Source organism: Gopherus flavomarginatus, chromosome 6 (assembly GCF_025201925.1).
Source record: "Gopherus flavomarginatus isolate rGopFla2 chromosome 6, rGopFla2.mat.asm, whole genome shotgun sequence".
Taxonomy (NCBI): Eukaryota; Metazoa; Chordata; order Testudines; family Testudinidae; genus Gopherus; species Gopherus flavomarginatus.
In genome coordinates, this window is record NC_066622.1 from 31,211,151 (window position 1) to 31,226,070 (window position 14,920).

The 14,920-nt window shown below is 51.5% G+C and overlaps 1 protein-coding gene across 4 annotated transcripts in view; it reads left to right on the top strand.

The window, feature by feature from the left end:
• Nucleotides 1–14,920, top strand: part of MACROD1 (mono-ADP ribosylhydrolase 1) — a 200,394-nt gene that overhangs the window by 2,585 nt on the left and 182,889 nt on the right. For all 4 annotated transcript variants that reach the window (XM_050960535.1, XM_050960532.1, XM_050960534.1 and 1 more), the window contains exons 2-3: nt 2,519–2,620; nt 3,001–3,120. In XM_050960535.1, coding sequence (XP_050816492.1) covers nt 2,519–2,620; nt 3,001–3,120 — 222 coding nt within the window. The remainder of the gene's footprint in view (nt 1–2,518; nt 2,621–3,000; nt 3,121–14,920) is intronic.

Sequence of the window (14,920 nt, forward strand, 5' to 3'; positions counted from 1 at the left end):
AGATCTCAAAAAGTAGTTTTCAATGGGGATTCACCATTGACTGGAGATGAGTCTCAGGGTAGCTGGCCCTTTAAGGGGAGCCTGGAGCAGGGCTCTCTCTACTGTAATAGGCTTCTTCTAAGGGGAATGAGTCCATTGTGCCAAACTGCCTAGATGGCTGCTTGGCAGTGAATTGGTTAATGGGCACCTGGACCAGATAAAGGGCCACAGAGCACAGTCGGAGGAGGGTGCTTGTTAGGAAGAGGAGGTCCCCAAGGGCAGGAGTTCCAATAGTATAGAGGAGGAAAACTGCCAGGGGAAGGTACTTAAGGAGGAGCCTAGATAGCTGCAGGAGGCCCAGCCTGCTAGGATCTGTGCTGCCTGGAGAAGAGCGGTAGTCAGTTTGGAGGGCCCTGGCTCCAGGGAAGGAATGGTGTCTGAGTGTCTCTTGGCTAAAGGGCCCAGGATGATAAACACTGATGGAGTCTCCCTCCCTGCTGAGAAGACTGGGTGACGGTCTTGTGTTTCTGTAGAAGTTTCTGTTGTTAAATGAGACCTTCAAAAGCCTTGCCAAGCCTCCTGATGACCCGGTTGAGGAAATTGTCAGGGTGTGTCTGTAGTGCTGTACCTGGCCACAAGGGGGCGTGTGGAATGGCATCTGCCTTTCAGGGCATCCCTAGTGAAGTTCTGTAGGGGTCAGTACTAGGCCTGATGCTAGTCCACATTTCCATCAGTGCACTGGAAGTAAATATAAAATCACTGCTGCTAAAATTGATGAATGACTCAAAAGATTTTTGGAGTGGGGTAGTGAGGGCATTCCTGCATGGCAATCCACATTACTTGGTAAGCTGGGGCCATTCCAACAAAGTGTGTTTTAGTACAGCCAAATATGAGAGCATATATCTGGGAACAAGGCTTGCTGGCCGTACCTACAGAAGGGGGGACTGTATCCTGGAAAGTGGTGACTCTGAAAAGGGTTTCAGAGTGGTAGCTGTGTTAGTCTGTATCAGCAGAAACAATGAGGTCTCCTTGTGGCACCTTAGAGAGTAACACATTTATTTGGGCATAAGCTTTTGTGGGCTAAAACTCACTTCCAAACAACTCAGGATGAGCTCCCAGTGTCACACTGGGATAAAAAGGGCTGGTGCGATCCTGACATGTATGAAAAGGAAAGTAGTGAGTTGGAGCAGAGAGGTGAGTTTACCTCTGAATACAGCCCTGGCGAGACCCTGGCTGGACTGGTACATCCAGTTGCGGGGGCCACATTTCAAAACCAATGTTGAAAATTTGGAGAGGGTGCAGAAAAGATCCACAAAAATGATTTGAGAGTGGGAGAAGATACCGTGGAGTGAGAGACCTGGGGAGCTCAGTCTGGTGCTGATTTCCCCTCCCTGGTGCAGTGCACCCCTTGTTTGCAGAGGATCCCAGTCTCAGGTTCTGCAGGCGGGCATTGGCAGGGTGTGGTGTGATGCTCCCCCAGCCAGGCAGGCAGGGCCGTGCCACTTGGAGGGCCCCAGGCTCTGAGTGCATCACAGCAGCGCCTGGGTCCACCCTGCTCTGCAGGGCCATTTCAAGCAAGGCCCCTCCCCTGCGCAGCTCTGCGTGCCCCACTCTCACACTGTTGTCGCAGTGACAGGGTTTCAGCTGGACTGGAGGCAGAGCAGACTGCACTGTTTGGGGAAACCCCCTCTGACTGGTTGCCTGTCCCATGGGCCGCCTCCTGGGGTGAGCAGCCAATCGGAGTGGCTGTTGGATGTGCTCTCAGCAACCCTGAAGCCATGCTCACTGCAGGGCACAGGGGAGCCCTGAGCTGGGAGTGGCCAATGGCTGCCCTTGGGAGCAAGGGGGATGGGGTGTGTGAGGGGGATGAGCCCCTGGAACTGCTCCCCCAGCCTGAAGGTGGAGGGGGACCTCACTCCAGTTAGGCCAGGGAGAGGGGAGTGAGGAGCCCAGGAGATGCAGAGGGGGGCTGGGCTGGAGACAGAACAAATGGAGGAAGGGGGTTGGGGGTGGGCTGTAAGGTGGCATGAGGGGGACTGGGTGAGTGGGGGTGGGGTGTAAGGTGGTGTGAAGGGGGACTGGGTGAGGGATGGAGCCGAGGGGGCAGAAGTGAAGGATGGACTGGGGGGACAGTTTGGACTTGGAGGTGGTGTGGGAGGCAGAACTGATCGCTGGTCAGGGGTCGGGCAGACGGTGATGGTGGCGGGGTGGGGGGAATAGCTCCTGCAGCAGGAGCCAAAGTCACCTTACCCAGTAAAGCGGGAGATTGGGCAGAACTAATTGTCCCACCTGCCTCTGCGCGCACACACTGGGCGTGGGCTGTGGGAGTTCAAACATCAAGCACCACAATACGCTGTTTATAACAAAATCTCCTGGTTGGGGTGTGGGTGGGGACTGCCTCATGGTTTTGTTCCCTTGGGATGGGCAATACTGAGCTATGTGAATGAGAAGCACTACAGAAGTGCTGGGGGTGATTATAGGGGCACCTGATTCTCGTTACCCTAGTAACACTTCTGTGGGCCTTGTCCCTCCCCTGCAGCATACCTGAAAGGTCTGAATCAGAAGCAAAGACGGGAGCATTACTACACCAAGGACTTCGTCACACTGAAGGACATCGACACCTGGAAAAAAATGGCTAAAAGTGAGGCGAGGGGGTTTAAAATCTTTTATTAGTGCATAGTAGATTTTCATTGTGGGCTGGGGTTATGGGGCACTGACAGAGCTGTGGTGCGGGAGCCCAGGGTTGGGACTGAGGGGCACTTCAGTGATCTCCCAGCATAGCTATGTGGATGTTAAAAACCCAGTGTGAAATTTGGGGGGTGAAGGGCTCCCCAACTCTGGGATCTGTTCTCCCTCTTGCTTCTGATAGAGCCTAGGCCAATCATGCTTTGGGGCATGGCACAGCCCTGCCCTTTCTATCCCAGAATCCTGGTTCTGGTGGCATGATGGGTGAAGCAGGGTATGGCTGGACACTTTTCCTGTAGGGCGTGAAGACCTCTGACCTTGGACCCTTGTCTCTAGGTGCCCGACTGAAGCAGCCTGAGGAGACCAAATTCCCCAAGGACAATCACCTGAACGAGAAGATCTCACTTGTCCGCCGGGACATCACCAAACTGGAGGTGGATGCAATCGTCAATGCTGGTGAGTGGGTTACAGATCCCCTCTGCTGACCGGACCCCCTGCTCACATAGCACCAACAGCTGCCCCTCTCTGCATGTTGCTGGTTGGGGTGGAGGCTTCAGGTTGCAGGGAGGCTTGAACCCCATGGTGAACGTATGGCGAAAGAGGGTTGGGTGGGAGAAAATGTGCTCCCGTTCATGTCTGGACTGGCAGGAGTGCCATCTGCCCGTCAGGCTGTGCTCTGAGCCAGGAGAGGGAGTTTCTGTGGGGTAGGGTGCTGGGCTGCCCCCAAGAGCTGCTGGTTAGGTGCCATTTGGCTCTGGCGTGTCTGTTCTGGAGGGTGGGGGTCCTGTCTGCTGAGAGAATATGCAGCCTGTGCCACTTCTGCACAGTTCTGTTGCCCCCCAGAACCCATTGTGTAGGACTTAACCCCACCTCAGATGTGGTATAGAGTCTATCGATCATCCCACTAAAGAAATGCTGTGTGTGTAGGGTCTAGCCCTTTTCCAGATGTTCTATAGGGTTGGTTATTTGCCTGCCGAAAGATCATGGTGGGTATATAGGGTTTTGGTTGGCTATGGAGGGTGGCTTGATCTATTTCCACCAGCAGCTGCCATATATGTGTATCCATGGGCTCTGTGTCTCCTAGTTACTTAGTGAGTGGTCTGTGTGAGGTGGTTGGGGGTCGTTACTGTCTGTCTGGGGGAAGGGTGGGTGTGGATTTATCTGAGGTGTGTGGGTTTTTTTTTTGTTTGAACCTTTTGTTGAGAGCAAAACTCCGCTTCCCCATTAGTGAAGCTGGGGTGTATCTGACTGAATTGGGGGAGGTGGGTTTCATGTGGCACTCGCCCCATTTTTGCTGCTGTCCATCTGTGAACTTAGCTTGTGGTGGGGGTCATAATTGCTGGAAATGGGGCTCAGTGCAACTAACCCTCCCTGAGCTTTGGGTGGCTCTAGAACCCCAACCCTGCCACGCATTAGGAAATGGGCTGAACCAGACTTGAGGGGTGGGTGGGTTGGGTGTTATCCGGATTCCGTGACTGTTCTGATACAACTGAATGCCCCTCTGTTGTACAAAAGCTGAGCCGGGTGTGGGGAAGGCTCTCTCCGGCATCTTCAGGGTTAAATGAACCCGTGAGACATCACTCCCTGCAGCCCAGGCTGTTGGCCAGACTCAGATGAGTGTAGTTGTCAGTTACTCAGGGCAGCTTCCTCCATCAAGAGTGATGGGCTCAGGCTTCCTGCAGAGTCAGGCAGGGGTTGCTGCGTGTGTTACCCTGGGGCAGCTTCCCCTTCTCGGTGTGCTTGGCTCAGGGTCTCTGCAGGCTCAGGCAGGCATTGCTGCCGCGGTTACACTCGAGGTCACTTTTTCTAGCTTTTTGGCTTAAATCTTTCTTGGTTTAAAATGGAGGTCGAGACTCGTGCATCATCCCATGACTCCAGGAGTTGGAGTTTTAAGAGAAATGTGAAGTAGCAGGAGCCTTTTGATGGAATTGTGAGAGCTGGCAAGTGTGATCAAGGACCTGACGCCTTAGAGATGATAGGCCCCATGTTCTGTTCCTTGCAACTCCCTTTCCCTGGTGCTGGATTGGAGCCAATGCCCCCTTGAGGGGAAAGGCCCTGTGTCCCATTTCCCATCCCCTGAGCCAGCCACTCACCCTCCCTCTGATCGGGGGCCAGATTGGAGCTGGTGGCCCCTAGAGAGGAAAGGAACTTTATCCAATTCCTTTTCTGCAAAGCATTCTGTGACCGGGAATTCTGTGCGAACAGTGTGTGTGATGCTGTATCCAAATGACATCACTGAAAGATGAGACAGTGTCAGATTCTGATTCACCTTCTCCCCCTGTGGTCCCCAATCTGGTGTGTGCCAGAACGGAATGATGGAGCCTTTCCCGGCATCGCCCCTTCCTTAGCACAGACTCTCCATTCTGTAAGCAATTCATCCCAGAGTCCCCCGTGAGAGATGACTCCAGTGCAATTTATCTCTGACATCCGGCTAAGGAGCCTGTCAACCCAGTCAGCACACGCCTTTTAAGCTGCACGGAGATAAACTTTAGCCATATGTTCCCTGTGTGTGTTCATCATGGCAGGTGCTTGTGGGGAAAAGGCTCTGCTTAGAGCTGACTGCTTTCTGAGAACTGTCTCGACCGTGGGAATTACCAGACTGGTCCATCCATCCCTGTATCCCACCTCTGACAGTGGCCAGTACAAGATGCTTCAGAGGAAGTTGTGAGAGCTCTGTGGTGGGCAGATGTGGAATAACCTGTTTTCCATGAATGTCTGATCCTAACCCCCTACTAGAGATCAGCTTAAGCCCTGAATCCTAAGGGTTTAGCTCCCATCCAAAATCTTTGTTAGGGAGGTTCTGTTACTCTGCCTTTGGCACTTGTATGACACATACTGAAAAACTGTCAGATTCTGAGGTCCACAAATCCAGGTGATGTTACTAGATTGGTGAGGGTTCAGAGAAGATCCCAGAGAATGATTAAAGGATTGGAAACAGTGCCTTATAATGCGGTACTCCAGGAGCTCTGTCTGTTTAGCTTACAGAAGGTTAAAGTGTGACTTGGTTACAGTCTATAGCAGGGGTGGGCAAACCTTTTGGCCCAAGGTCCACATCTGAGTATGGAAATTGTATGATGGGCCATGAATGCTCACAAAATTGGGGGCTGGGATGTGGGAGGGGGGTGAGGGCTCTGGCTGAGGTGCGGGCTGTGAAGTGGGGCCAGAAATGGGGAGTTCAGGGTGCAAGAGGGAGCTCGAGGCTGGGGCAGAGCGTTGGAGTGCAGGGTAGCGGGGAGGGCTTCAGCTGGGACTGTGAGCTCTTGGGTGGGGGTGAGGGGTTTGGGGGTGCAGGAGGGTGCTCTAGGCTGGGACCGAGAGGTTTGGAGGGCAAGAGGGGGATCAGGGCTGGGTCAGGAGTGCAGGCTCTGAGTGGCTCTTGCCACTGCTTCCAGGAGCTGCTTGAGGTATATCCCCCATCCTGCTCCTATGCGGAGGCATGTGCAAGTGCCTCTGCTTGCTGCCAGGTCCATAGGCGCCGCCCCTGCAGCTAGCATTGGCTGCAGTTCCTGGCCAATGGGAGCTGTGGGGGCGGTGCTTGGTGCAGGGGCAGCGTGCGGAACCCTCTGGCTCCCTCTATGCATAGGAGCTGGAGGGGGGACATGCCGCTGTTTCCGGGTGCCACAGCAAGCCCTGGACCCTGCTCCCTGGTGGGAGCTTGAGGGCTGGATTAAAATATGTGAATGGCCGGATTCAGCCCCTGGGCCATAGTTTACCCACCCCCGATCTATAGGAACCTACATGGGGAACAGAAATTCAATGATAAAAGTCTGTTCAATCTAGGAGACAAAGGTCCAATAGGATCCAATGGCTGGAAGATGAAGCGAGATAAATTTTGACTGGAAAATAAAGCACAGATTTGTATCAGTGAGAGCAGGGCCGGATTAACCTTTTGTGGGCCTGGTGCCAAATATATTTATGGGGCTGTCATAGTGTAATTCCCAACTCTGGACCTTAGTGTCCAGGATATGGGTACTAGCCTAAAGTCCTCTAAGCTTAATTACCAGCTTAGATTCTGTAGCGCTGCCACCAATCAGGAATTCCAGGGCCTGATACCCTCTGGTCCCCCTAAACCCTTCCCTGGGGACCCCCAAGACCCAGATTCCTTGAGTCTCACAACAAAGGGGAATAAACCATTTCCCTTCCCCCTCCTTTCTTCCCCCCAGCTCTTTCCCACCCTGGGTATACTAGGAGACCACCGTGATTCAGCTTCTTGAATCACCACTCTGAGAGGAATGTTACCTTCCCCCTCCCTTCTTCCCCGGAGAGAGATACAGAGATAAACACAGAAAGCAGGTTTTTCTTCCCTCCTCCCTTTCCTTTCTCCCACCAATTCCCTGGTGAGTGCAGACTCCCTTCCCTGGAGTCTTACAAAAGATAACCAAAAAAATCAATTAGATTAAAAAAAAAAAAAAAGAGGAAAACTTTATTAAAGAAGGAAAAACATAAAACTTGTCTCTGTAATCAAGATGGTAAATATACAGGGTTTTTATAGCTTATAGACAATAGAGAGAAGCTTTCTCCAGCAGAAACACAATTTAAGCTACTTCGAGCAAGTACACATCTGCAGATAAAGAAAAACAAGTTAAAAGACTATAACTGCCTTTGTACTTACTCACTATTCTGAATAGATAAGAGACTGTAGCAGGGAGATTGGCAGGAACCTGGTTGCACCTCTAGTCCCGTCCAGGACCCAGAGAGAACAACACACAAACCCAAAACCCACAAACAAAGGCTTCCCTCCAGCTAGATTTGAAAGTATCTTGTTTCCTGATTGGTCCTCTGGTCAGGTGTTTGGGTCCCTGTTTGTTAACCCTTTACAGGTAAAAGAGACATTAACCCTTAACTATCTGTTTATGATGGGGGCAATGGCATATGGCACAGGGAAATCAGTCCCTGAAGCGAGGGGCTATCCAGGGGCATGACATGGCAGAGGTGGCCAAGTGTGAGGGAACTATTTACAAATTGGCAGTTGCCAGACCCACAGTGTCCTGCCCAGCCTTGTGCTGCCAGCATGCCCCTTCCTGTTGGGGATGGGTCCATGCCACACCACACAGCCTCCCCACCCAACGCTGGAACACCCCCCTGATTCCCTGTGGACAGAGCCCCCACAGACTTGCTATGCCCAGCAGCCCCCCAACGCCCTCCCAAAATGCACAGCGCCCTGCACAACACTACTCCTGACCAGTGCCTTCCTGCCCACAGCTCCACCATTTCTGCCCAGCACCCGACACAGAACACCCACTCCCTAGTGCCCCAACACACACAGATCTTCCCTGCCCTCTCACAGCCCAGCAGCCCCGCAGACCCCTCAGAGACCCACACCCTGCCTCCTGGCTGCACTCACCAGCCCTGCTGGGAGGTGACTGTGTCTGCCAGGCTGAGCCAGTAGCGCAGCCGGGGCTGGTCCTGGGCCTGGGAATTGCTCCGGCCCCTCAGGAGTGGTGCTATCAGCCAGGCTGGGGGGGCCCAGTCAAGCCCCCCACACTGTCCCCCCTCAAGTGCTGAGACTGGCCAGGCTTCTGCACCAGTCCCAGGTGGCTCTGCTCTGGGGAGACAGGCGGAGCCCCACAGGTGGTGGAAAGCAGAAACTGCTCAGAGCTGGAGGTGCACTGAGGCCAGAAGGCAGAGAGGAGTGCTTGACCGGCCAGTGAGCAGGGCGAGAGGAGCAAGTGATTGGGCAGGGGGTAGCCAGCAGTCTGGTGGGGTCTCAGGGCACAGTGCAAGTGGAGCAGGCCGGAGCCCCTTCTGAGCATGGGCCTGGCTCTATGGCGCCATTGTAAACCCGGCACTGAGTGAGGGTGATGTTGGAATAACTTCCCAAGGGGAGTGGTGGATTCTCCATTAATAGCTGTGTTTTAAATCCAGATTGGCCGTTTTACTAAACGATCTGCTCTGGTTCAACCAGGAATTAATTCAGGGCTGTCATATGGGGCCTGTGTTATACTGGAGGTCAGATTAGACAATTGCAGTGGTCCCTTCTGGTTTTACCATCTATGAATCCACTGTTCTAGCTCTGGACATTCTTGTTAGAAGTATAAATGCCCAGCCCCTCTTTGGATCTTGCTAAGTTTTTTATTTCAACAGCATCCAATGGAAGAGAGTTCTGCTGGCTAATAATGCGTCAAGTGAATAAAATATTTTCTTTGATCAGTTTAGAATTGGCCACCTCCCATTGCAATGGTGATCCTCTGGCTCTTGTGTTATGTGATGGGGAACAGAATTGTCCCCATTTCCAATTGCTCTAGCAAGTTCTGAAGGTTCAAAGTCATTGCAGGGCTAATTCGTACTGCGTAGCTACAGGCCCTGCCTGAAATCAGGAGGCCCTGTTTTTCTGGGTGCTGTACAGATCCACAATTCAATGAAGAGGTTGCAAATGAATTTTTGTCCCCTTAAAAAAAAGTGATTGTTTTTTTTGACACAAAGGTGTTTCTGGTTGAAATTACGCTTTGATAGGAAAATTTCCCTCCCACTCGCTTTGGCACTAGCGGATGGGGCTCATGTTTGTAACAGAACCTGGGGTGCTGTGGAGGGCACACCAAGAGGAGGTGATGCAATGAGTATGACAAGCCAGGAATATGCCTGTGGCAGGAGGGTTAGGAATGGATGTGAGAAGGGGCCAGTTTGCAGGCACGGGAAGGGCAGCTGTTTGAAGGGCAGTGGCCAAGCCAATCTCGGAGTGGCTGAGGGTGAATGAGCAGGTGTTTGGGGAGCAGGAGCACTCTCTAGGATTGCAAGGCATGAGAAATTGCTGTGGCTGAGTGCTTCAGGGACTAGCAGAGCCATTTCTTAAATGCAGCCTCGGACTCTTGGCTGGAAATGAGAACACAGAGGTGGTAATGAAGTGGTGAAGGCTGCGACAGCAGATTTGGAGAAAACGCTGAAGGCAAGATGGTAATTTGGGCAGCAGTAAATAGTTTAAACCCTGTCATTCTGGGTGCTGCAGAGACCCTGACCAAAGTTAGGGCCCCGGTTTGTGCAGAGCCGCGTGACGCACAGTGAGAGACAGTCCCTGCCCTAAAGAGCTCACGTACTGAATAGACGAGGGGCGGGTGGGGAGATGGACGCCGTGTGAGTGGAAGGGGTTACCCAAGGGCAGTGGCAGAGCTGAGAAAAGAGCCCAGATTACCCTCCTTCCCTTTGTCTGATTTGTCTTTTTCGGGCTTTGCTCCTTATAGAATTTGCACCAGTGACTTAAATCCCTGGTGGAACGGAGTTAGTTAAGCCAGTGCAACCCCTGTGGATATTTGTATCTGCTCAAAACAGCTTAATCGGTTTAGTTTGTGCCTGTAAATTGACTGATGTGAGGTTAAATCAATATAAGCCAGGTTTAAATTGATGTAAGGGCATCCACATGCAACGTTGCATTGGAGTCGCTAACTTGGTGTAAAGTCACGTCTCTGGTTATATTGGTGTAACTTCATATTTAGACTCGTCTGTGTCTGTGCAGCACAGTGGGGCCCCTGATCTCACTTGACCCTCCCCTGCTACGCATAACAAGTAATAACACATCTAAGATTGACACAGTTGATTCTTCATTGCAGTGTTCTCTTCCCCGCCCCAAGGCTGGGCAGCAGAGGGCGCCAACATCTCAGCTTTCCAATGTGCTTCTTATTAATTTCTGCCCCAATAAATCAACCTGTTTATTAGAATAAAAGTCTTAACTAACAAGGGGCTTTGTCAGTGCTTCATAAATCCTGCTTATGTGCCTCATGAAACCCATATGTGGTTAATTCATATGTAAAGTCACAAGCAGGAATATAATACCTGTCCATTAAATTCTATGCGACCTGATAATCATCATTAGCCATGAGTAATTGCCTGATCAGCATTGCACAGCAGCAAGGGAAATGCATTTAAGCTAGTAGCTCGTCTGTGCTAATAGGGTGTGTGTGGATGGGGGAGTTTGTTTCTGGGCCTGGGGGCATGACACACTCCTTTGTAGGTCACTGCTTCTAGGGAGAGGGGACTGGTCTGGGTTTTTCCTGCATGGAATGGAGCATTCCTGCTAGGGTGTTGTTCCCCTGGAGGCTTGCAGCATTGAGCTGGGCGGGCCTGGCTCCTTGGTTGAAAATCTAAGGGGTTCCAGTTCATTACGGGACGGGGCAGGGCAGGGGACGTCCCTGGCTGGTGTACACTGACCCAGCTCCGTTAGTGACAATTTACAGCTCCGATGGCCAATTTACAGCAGCTGAAGACCTGGCCCCGTTCATTCCAATGGAGCGGTGGCCAATTTACACCGACCAGGGATCTGGCCTGAGGATCTTATGAAGCCGTAAGAGGACTGCAAAGTTTGATCTCAAAGAACAGTATGGATATTAACAATGCCTCCCATTTCCATTTACAAATGGAAAACGTGATGCACAGACAGGGAAAGTAACTCACCCAAGACCATACAGCAAATCAGTGGCAAAGCTGCAAATAGAACCCGGGAGTCCTGACTCCCAGTCCCCTGTGTTTTGATCACTAGTTACCCTCTGTGGTTAAGATAATAATGAAGTGAGACATGATTATGGCCACTTGTCATACAGAACCTGGGGATCTAATATTCAGATGTTGGTTGCTAACATTAGGCCCCTAAATGAATATTTGAACATGTAGAGATTTGGCTTGATTCCTGTAGACCCCACTAACCACTTAGGCTCTCAAGTGACAGGCTGGCCTTGTACCTAAAGCTCTGGGCCAAGATTCAAGGCACTTGGGTTCAATTTGAGATTGAGGTGGGCCCCCCATGTGCCAGGCATTGCACATACACAGAGTGAGAGACAATCCTTGCCTCAAAGAGCTCACCGGCTAAATAGATAAAGGGGGAGGAAAACTAAGCCACTGATGAGGAAGGGACTTGCCCACATCAGAACCCAGGAATCCTGAGCTAGCTGACCCAGTGTGTCTGTCTGGACTGCACTGCTTTTCATCTTGGGAATTAATAACCTCTGACAACCTTGGGAGACCTGGTTCAAGGCCCTGCTCTTTCACAGGCTTCCTGTGTGATTTTGGGCAAGTCGGTGTTTCTGTCTGTGCCCAGTGTCCCCTGGGGATGACAGCACTGCCCTGCCTTACAGGCAGCTTGTGAGGATAACTACATGACAGCAGTGGGGTTCTCCGCATGTTTGGGTTCAGGCCCCATCTGTAAACGGTGGTGGCTTGTTGTGACCTAGAGACCTCTCTGGATGTCCGAGACCATGCAGGGATCCACTGGGCGAGGGGAGGCTCTGAGCTAAGATTCCAGCTGCTCCAGACAGAGATGAACGACAGGCGCACACCCCACTGGCGATTGGAGGAAGGGGCAAAAAACTGTGACACCCCAAAAAACCACAGTGCTCATGGGGAGACAGAGGGTGAGGGGTGGGGAGGATTTGGGGCCCTGGAGGTGAAGTGGAGAGATTGTGGGACCAGGTGGTGTAGTGAGGAAGGAGTTGTGGAGGGTAAGGTGGGGAGGCTGGGGAAGGCTCTGGAGCCTGCGGGAGAGTGGAGGAAGCCAACAGCTCCCAAAAACCACATGGCCCCCATACACGGCCCATGGGTACACAGAGTAAAAGTGTGGGGGGGAACGTGGGGTTCTGGGGGTAATGTGGGGAGGCTGGGGAAGGAGTAGGGGGGACAGAAAGGGCTGGGGGTGTAGTGGGGAAGGATCTGCGGACACTTTGCTGGGGTTCCAGAGCTGTGAGCCACTATTACTCCTGTCAGCCTCAGCAAGTGAGAGCTTTACTTAGCTGTGTGCCAGCTCCCTGAAACACCAGCCTGGCTGCCTTGCCAGCAAACTCTTTAGGGCTCGGCCAGCTCAAAACTCGCCACAATCAGTGACCTCCTGAGTGCCACAGAACCATCTTCCCCTGCGGTGCTCAAACCCCTCTTACTGCACCACCCACAAAACCCTATCAGATCCACTGCTCCTCTACAGAGACAGTCTGCATCTATCCTCCATTAACAAGCCCTCCCCTTCCGTCAAAGCACTGAGTTGGTTTATAGTAAAACAAGTTTAATTAAACAAAAGGACCCAGGTTTAAGTGATAGTGTGTATAAGGACTGAAGACCAAGGAATGGTTACAAACACGCAGAAATAAGAAACTTATCTAAGGTGTCCGTCTAACTGAACAAACTAGAGACCTTTATTCAAAGAAGTTTTTCTCTACAGTTGTTCCTCCAGTGTGGCTGCCCAGTTTTTTAGCTAGGACTCCTCTCAGAGCTCAGACTGCTTGGGTTTTTTGTCTCCTCAGGTGAAGGATAAATTAGGATCTCTCTCTCCTTTTATAGTCCACTAAACTTTTGAAATGTGGTCTTTGACAGGGAAGCCCAGACCAAGCTGCTCTCTCCTGCTGGGGTGGAGATGTCATGCTGTCTTCTGTAAACGGTCCTTCATTGTCTCTGCCTGACGACCAAGCTGGTCAGACAAGCAAATACATGTTCCTTTGTCTAGGGCAGACTGGGCATTGCTTGGCAAACACGTTTCCAGCACATATTTATAACTCTTAGTGCACATCCAGTACGTACACCACACAATAGCTTTTGGGACCAGCGTGTTACCAGATACCTTGCATGACAGCTTTTGGATCAATGTCATGACAACAGTGTGTGTGGTGTGTTAAACTGCTCAGGCCAACTGAGATTTACTATTACTTACCAGGGAGCCCTTTGCCAACCAGCTTTGGGGTTTTCCTAGGGTCACAGATACACTGGGGGGCTGGTACTTACCAGAGGACATCACACCAGCTGCTCCCTCTTGGCTCCTGTCCCATGGAGCTGCTGGACTTGGCTTACTGCTTTGGGCATTGTGATTGCTGGGATGGCAGTGCTGCCCAAGTTCGGCCCAGCCACCCCTCTGGCATGATGACAGGGCTGCCCAGGCCAAATCTGTGTGAATGGCTTTGCAACCTGGCACGTAGGGTTGCAGTGCCACTCACTCTGTGTCGTCATGCCAGAGGGCCAAACCTGAGCAGTGTTGCGATCCTGGAGGTCACAGTGCCCGGTGTGGGAAGCTGAGCCCAGCCAGCCCTTTGACCCTTGGATGCATTCTGGTAACCCAGTTTTGGGTCATAACCCACAGATTGAGAAACCTTGCAGTAAAGATTGTGAGGTGCCAAATACCATGGTGAGGGGGGGCCTAAAAGTACCATAGATAGATCAAGGGCCTTTTCTCTGGTTCCCTAGCTTTAGAATTCAGCTGAACAGCAACTGCCCTAGTCTTGCCCTGGTTCTATTAGGCAGGTGATGGTACTGGCTCGATCTATCTACAGAGAGCTAGAATGAGGAAGGACCAAGTCCCTTCTGTTATGAATCACTGCCTTCTAATACAATGGCTATGGGGCTGTGAAGAGCAGGAGATAAACTCTAAGCAGATATTGCAATGCTGAAGTGTCAGTGTAAATTGCTTTATCTGTCACTTCAACTCTGTTGCTCTCTGCTGTTTGCGATTCCTTGGGGAAATCAGTTGCCAGAGATGCGGGGATAGTGCCTGGGCGGAGCTCCAACTTCGTGGCTTTTCAGAACATGTCGGCAAGGGAAACTGCACCATTTTGGGGGAAGAGCCAGTCTGGGTGGAGGCTGCTTACCAGGGTGAAGAATGGATGGGCGGGGGTGTTCTGGAAATTCTGAAAAATTGGGGGAAAAAATAATTGTTTGGGTCCAACTGAACTTTCAGTAAATGGAAAAGTTAGATTTGTTTAGATTGTGATAGATTTTGATTGATTTCCGATGGCTGTGACGGGGGTTTTCAAATTAAAGGACATTTTGAAACAAAAAGTCATTTCAACCCAAAAATGTGAAACTTTCTGGTTTTTTTTTCTTCAGAATTTTTCTCTTGTTTGTTTTCCTGCCCCAGCAGCTCTGTGAAAGGGACACGACTTCGCGGGTTGTTGTGGGGTTGCTGCACCTGCATTTTTTTCCCCCTGCAAAGAATAATGTGGCTAAAAACTTCCCTGAAGCTCTAATGCCAAGGCAGAGCTCCAGCTTCATGGCTTTAGAGCAAGTGGCAGTGGGGACAGCTGCCCAGATCTCGGGGAAGATCCAGCCTCTGTGGAGGCTGCTTGGTGTGTTGCAGATTTCATCATCGTGCTGCAGTGGGATTTGCTGGGACAGTAGGGAAGTGAGAGAAAGAATAGTTCAGTGCTTAGAGTGGTAGCTGGGGCCTCGACCTGGCCCTGGGCATCACTATTGTTGAATAGTGGTCTGGTATCACCCAGTCAGAGACCAGGCTCCCAGTGTGCTAAGCGCTGCACAGACACAGAATAAAGAGACAGTAACTGGGGCAAAGGGACTTACT